This window comes from Callorhinus ursinus, unplaced genomic scaffold (genome assembly GCF_003265705.2).
Source record: "Callorhinus ursinus isolate GAN/ISIS: 27379988/994484 unplaced genomic scaffold, GSC_fseal_2.0 scaffold10, whole genome shotgun sequence".
In the NCBI taxonomy this organism is placed as follows: Eukaryota; Metazoa; Chordata; class Mammalia; order Carnivora; family Otariidae; genus Callorhinus; species Callorhinus ursinus.
In genome coordinates this window covers 52,887,339-52,893,473 of record NW_027397072.1, presented here as the reverse complement: position 1 = coordinate 52,893,473, position 6,135 = coordinate 52,887,339, and the positions used below count along the sequence as shown (strand labels likewise).

At 44.2% G+C, this 6,135-nt stretch overlaps 1 protein-coding gene across 5 annotated transcripts in view; it reads right to left on the bottom strand.

The window, feature by feature from the left end:
- Window positions 1-2,393: 2,393 nt before the first annotated feature.
- The window catches only part of CUNH2orf42 (chromosome unknown C2orf42 homolog), a 64,093-nt gene continuing 60,351 nt past the window's right edge, over window positions 2,394-6,135 (bottom strand). For 4 of the 5 annotated variants that reach the window (XM_073897564.1, XM_073897562.1, XM_025868481.2 and 1 more), the window contains 2 exons: window positions 5,919-6,081; window positions 2,848-3,535 (listed from right to left, as the gene is read on the bottom strand). In XM_073897564.1, coding sequence (XP_073753665.1) covers window positions 3,327-3,535; window positions 5,919-6,081 — 372 coding nt within the window. In that variant the 3' untranslated portion in view covers window positions 2,848-3,326. Of the gene's footprint in view, window positions 3,536-5,918; window positions 6,082-6,135 lie in introns of all 5 variants that reach the window. The other variant, XM_073897563.1, reaches the window with a different exon arrangement.

The following is a 6,135-nucleotide window of genomic DNA, read 5'->3' as shown; positions in this document are numbered from 1 at the left end:
GGTTAAGCGACTGCCTTCAGCTCAGGTCATGATCCTGGAGTTCCGGGATCGAGTCCCGCAACAGGCTCCCTGCTCCGGGGGGAGTCTGCATCTCCCTCTGACCCTCCCCCCTCTCATGCTCTCTCTCTCTCTCTCTCTATCTCATTCTCTCTCTCAAATAAATAAATAAAATCTTTAAAAAAATATCACCAAATGCAAAGGAAGAAAACTAGGAAATCAGAATCTGGGAGATAAAAAAAGAGAATTAGGTTAATGGGTAAGGTTTTTCTCTGTGGTTGGTTTTTCTGTGTTATATGTGACGCATTCTTGAGAGGGTCCAGGTCATTCAAAGTGCTGGAGGAGAGCAATCCCTGCCCATTCTCTCACCTTCAGCAGATACAGTGGGATTTCCCGGGGTTATTCTAGCAGAGGGTAAGTTCTGGGCCCTGACAGGGGGGAACCAGATGCTGATGGAACAGTGCCTCTTATTTGACATACATAGGTTGCATTCTGTAAGTGGCCAGGGCTAGGGGCCACCTACTCACGCAGGGGGCTGGAGTGTGTGTGGTGTGTGTGCATGTGTGTGCACATGTGGGCTGGAGGGAAGCACAGGTTATTGGCAGACCGGACATAACAGGAATCTGTGAAAGACAGGATGGACTTCTGTGACTGGGAATTGCTGGGCCGAGAAGGCCAAAGGGCTGATGACATCTGGTACCTTGAGAGAGCCAGGTGGCAGGCCTGCAGACCTTCGCTTAGGTGGGTGGTTCTTGGAGTCAGATTTTCAGGAGGTCTGTCAGTGGCCTATTACTCCGCTAAGCTAGCAAGCTGCTAAGATGACAGCAGTTCTGGTAGAAGCAGGGATGAGACAGGTTAGAACCAAAGTGCTCCAGGTGGATGAGTAGCAAGTTGTTCTCATGGTGCCCACAACATTAGGGGTGCAGCCACGTTGTCTGGAGAAGTTAAGGCAACATCCCTCTTAGACCTTTTAATTTACTCAGTCTAAGGATGATCAGTCTGTGTAGTAAACAGGTGGCTATGTGAACATGGAAGATTTTGAGCTGTTCACTCCAGAATACAAATGGTGGCTGCAATGTTGAAAGGCAGCAGCTGAACAGCCATCTCCCAGGGATGGGAGATTCCTATGACTAATGGAGGTGGTGTACAATGGATAGCAGGTGCAAGAGTGGATGGGTGGGGAGGCAGGTGGGTGCAGGGTTTGAAGAGCCCTTTTCTGGTGAAGTATCTAGGATCACTCTGTAGTGGTAGTGTGGGGTAAATCTGAAATGAGGTCAATGCTGGTGGTGTCCCAGAGGTGTTTGGATGTTGAGAGTGGGTGCAGCAGTCCCACTGGTTGGTACTCCTAGGCCCATGCTTGACCTGTTAGAAAGGATGTCAAGTTATAGAACAGTAACCGTAACTCTGAACCCTATTCCAGATTTTGATGGGCTGTGATGGTGCGCTGGGGTGGTCCTGGGTGAAGACCTTAGCACTTGAGTGTGCGCCTCTTTGGGTGGATCATTTGCCCCAGCCATGTGTTTTATGGCCTCGATGGTGCTTCTTGTCCCTGTGGCTGTAGTCAAGTACTGCTAGACCCAGGCATTGCTTGTTACTCACAGATCTGTCTTGGTCAAAAAGCTGTGACTACCGTCCTCAAAGTACTCAGGTTGAAGGGTTTCTTGAATGGGCCAACCACTATGTTTCCTTAGGTGTTCTTCCTTTTCAGGCAGGCTCTGCTTCACCTAATTTTAATTTCTCCTCTTTATGTGCAAACCCTTTCTCCTTTAAAGCCCAGTGCAAGTTCTAAGTTCTCTGTGGACCTCTCTGGAGTCTCTTCAAGGAATTCCACCACTGCCTAAAGCATTGTGAGCTCTCCTCACACACTATCCCCTCAATCACACAGGATAGACACTTAATTTGCCTACCCCCCACCTTAAGGGCCCAGCTCCCCCTTTTACCAAAAATGCCCATCAGTCTTTCCTCTGGGTCTTTGCCCTTTGGATGAGAGACAGAGCAGAGCAGTCAGTCCTGCTCTAGTGTGGAAGAAGTCACACTTTCAGGCACCTCAGGAGTCAGAATTCTGGCCAGAGAGAGCTGCTCAGTGCTAAGAGTGAGTGAAACCCCAGGAGAGACAGTGATGGGTCACATGGGCGAGGGCTCCAGGGTTCCTGAGGCCTAGTCACATCCCAGTGCCACCACATGACAGCTGTCCAGCCCTATGTTAGAGTCCATGAACCAGTCATTCATTCTCATTTTTGCCTGAGCTAGTTAGAGTTGGGGTTTTGTTACTTACAGTCAAAAGAAAACCAAGAGCCTCCCTTATATGGATTTTTCTTGTGTTCCCAAGGACAATGAATTACAAGGAATTTATATCAAAGAAACATGATAAAGTAGAAAGAACATGTCCTTTGCAGTAAAATGAAACATTATTTTTAATGCTGTTTCCAGGAAGATAACCTGAGAGAGGCTGTCTCTTTAACTTAAAAGAAGGGGTAAGGCCTAAGTTCAAAGAACGATGAGGACTAAATGAGAAAAATGATTGGGAACGTAAATGAGAGTGCCTGGGACATAGTAGGCATATAGGATATGTTCATTTCCTTCTTTTCTCCCTGAACACAGGCTTCCACTTCTGTGTCTTTCAGTATCTCCATTCTGTGATCAATGAACTCAGCAATAGGAATTGAATCTTACTGTTAGTCTTTTTTGAGAATAGAGAAGGAAATAAATATCAATGAAATAAGCAATTAGAAGCATTAGTTTGAAATGTCAATAGTCCCTTGAACACATGGACCTCTTTTTCCTATTTCACTATTACTGAAATCTCCCCAAAGGTTTATAATTTTATCATCAGGCCAACATGATACATACTTTGGAAAAACTAGTGACATTGTGCTTTATTTGAGAACAAGATAAAAGGGCATGACTGGAACTCTGTCAGGATGGTCCTTAACATTCTGCCCTAACCAGGGTATTACTAACTTTCCAACACTGTTGGTGTAAGGCGGAGTGCTGCTAACTTCTTAAGAGAATTAGAAAAAGGTTGAAACAAATTCTAAATGGGAGTCCTTGAAGAAGGAAAGTGAGCTGGTTTCCTTTTTGTTCCTTTAAAAATTCTAGCTAGAAATATCACCCAATTTATAATGAAGACTATACACAGCAGCACCAAAAAGGCCATTTACAAGAAGAGTTTTTCTTCACAAGAATCCACTCGAATGCGCTGAGAAATTGTATCTTAGCTAAGAGCAGTTCACTAAGGAACAGGGCCATCTAAATGCCTAACTAGTATTTAAAATTGTCAAGGGGTGGGGATGTGCAAATTTAGCAGCAAAAGACTGTTTCATTTTGCCTCAAGGGAAAGTGATGGTGGTCAGAGGGGCCAGTTCCAAGGGCTGGTCCAGTGGTGGCCGCTGGTCTTGGTACTCTGCAACATGCCCATTTCGGTGGTGACCATACTCAAACTTGATCCGCAGCTCGCCAATCTTGGATTGGGGAAGGATATCTGGGATCCACTCAATGATGAAAGGTGTTGGCTCCTTTTGATCTGGGGAAGTGTTGCCTGAAGACAAAGAAAGAAATGAAAGAAAGAAAGGGAGGGAGGGAGGAAGGAAGGGAAAGGAAGAAAGGGAAAGCAAGCAAGCAGGGGGGAGGGGAGGGGAAAGAAGGGGAAGGGAGGAAGGGAGGAAGGAAGGAAGGAAGGAATACTGATTAGTACCATTCCAAAATTTGAGGATGAACAGATGTTACTCTGTTCAGGAATAAAAAAAGAAGAAAATGAAAAAAAAAAAAACAACACAACAAACTAAGAGAAAAACAAGAAGAAAAACAAGAAGAATCAAAGAAAATGCTTACTGGTATACCTATCCAAAAGAAAATTTCAGGGAGGGCGCCTGGGTGGCTCAGTCGTTAAGCATCTGCCTTCGGCTCAGGTCATGATCCCAGGGTCCTGGGATAGAGCCCATGTTGAGCTCTCTGCTCAGTGGGGAGTCTGCTTCTCCCTCTGCCTACTTTCCTGCTCTCTCACTCTCTCAAATACATAAATAAATAAATAAATACATACATAAATAAAATCTTTAAAAAAGAAAAAAAAGAAAAACTCTGGTTAAAGAATGCTTTTGAAAAAATATAAAACACTAGCAGAATTAAAAATAATACAGTATAGCTTTCAAATACAGTATAGGCATCTGACAGCTCAGTCAGCAGAGTGTGCAAATCTTGATCTTGGGGTCGTGAGTTCAAGTCCCATGTTGGGCACAGTGCTCACTTTAAAAAAAAAAAAAAAGGAAAGAAATTTTGACACATGTTCCAACATGGATGAACCTTAAGGACATTATGCTGAGTGAAATAAGCCAGTCAGAGAAAAGACAAATACTGTATGAGTCTACTTAGATGGGTACCTAAAGTAGTCAAATTAATAAACACAAAGTAGAATGGTGGTTGCCAGGGACCAGGGGAGAGGTGAGAGTGGGGAGTTACTCTTTAATGGGTACAGTTTCAGTGGAGGAAGACAAAAAAGTTCTGGAGACGGATGGTAGTGATGGTTGCACAATGTAAATGTACTTAATGCCTAAGAACCATACATACATTTAAAAAAATTTATATTATGTATGTTTTATGACAAAAAAAGTTAAAAAATAATGTTGAAAATAGACATGGAAAGCTGTTCATGATATATTTTTATGTTAAAAAAGCAGCTGGGGGGTGCCTGGGTGGCTCAATTGGTTGGGCGACTGCCTTCGGCTCAGGTCATGATCCTGGAGTCCCGGGATCGAGTCCCACATCGGGCTCCCTGCTCAGCAGGGAGTCTGCTTCTCCCTCTGACCCTCTTCCCTCTCGTGCTCTCTCTCTCTCATTCTCTCTCTCGAATAAATAAATAAAATCTTTAAAAAAAAAAGCAGCTGCGGTATGATCCCATGCTTTATAAATTCTTTTCATGCACAGAAGAGAGTCTGAAAGGAAAGATACTAAAATCTACTGGTGATGTCTTTTTTTTTTTAAAGATTTTATTTATTTATTTGACAGAGAGAGACACAGCGAGAGAGGGAACACAAGCAGGGGGAGTGGGAGAGGGAGAAGCAGGCTTCCCGCGGAGCAGGGAGCCCAATGTGGGGCTCGATTCCAGGACCCTGGGATCATGGCCTGAGCCGAAGGCAGACACTTAATGACTGAGCCACCCAAGCATCCCACTTTTATTCTATTCTATTCTATTTATTTTTAAAGACTTTATTTTTACGTAATCTCTACACCCAACATGGGACTCGAACTTACAACTCTGAGATCAAGTCATGTGCTCCACTGACTGAACCAGCTAGATGCCCCCTATCATTTATTTATTTATTTATTTTTAAAAAGATTTTATTTATTTAAGAGAGAGAATGAGAGAGAGAGAGCACATGAGATGGGGGAGGGTCAGAGGGCGAAGCTGACTCCCTGCCAAGCAGGGAGCCTGATGCGGGACTCGATCCCGGGACTCCAGGATCATGACCTGAGCCGAAGGCAATCACTTAACAACTGAGCCACCCAGGTGCCCCCCGCATCATTTAAGTCAATTAAATTAATTAATTTATTTTTTGGAGAAAAAGAAAGAGAGAGCCTGTGCACAAGTAGGGGTTGAGGAGGGGCAGAGGGAGAGAGAGAAAGAGAACCCCAGGCAGGTTCCACACCTAGCCAGAGCTTGATGCCGGGCTCGATCTCACGACCCTGAGATCATGACCTGAGCGGGAATCAAGAGTCAGACGCTTAACTGACTGAGCCACCCAGGCGCCCCTGTAATTTTATGTTAAAAGCATTGTTTCAAAAGACACAAAACACTTTATTCCACGAATGCCTTTACAAGATGAATGAATATTTGTTTAAGGTCAAGATCCAAAGTCTACGACAGTGCGATGCACACAGCTGACCCTCTAAGGAAGATGCACTATTGAAAGCACAATTTCACTTACCAACTTTGAGAAAGGTTTTTAGTTCCAAGGGTCGCAACACAGGTTGCTTTTCTATACGACCATAGGTTTCTGCTATGCTCTCTACTTCCACTTTAGGGCATTTAAACAGCTCATAAGTCCCATCCCGGTTCTGGATAAAACTCCGAGTGATTTCCAAGGGCATCTGGACAAGGAGACAATACCAAAAAAAGGTAAGAAAGGAAAAACTCAAAGTAGA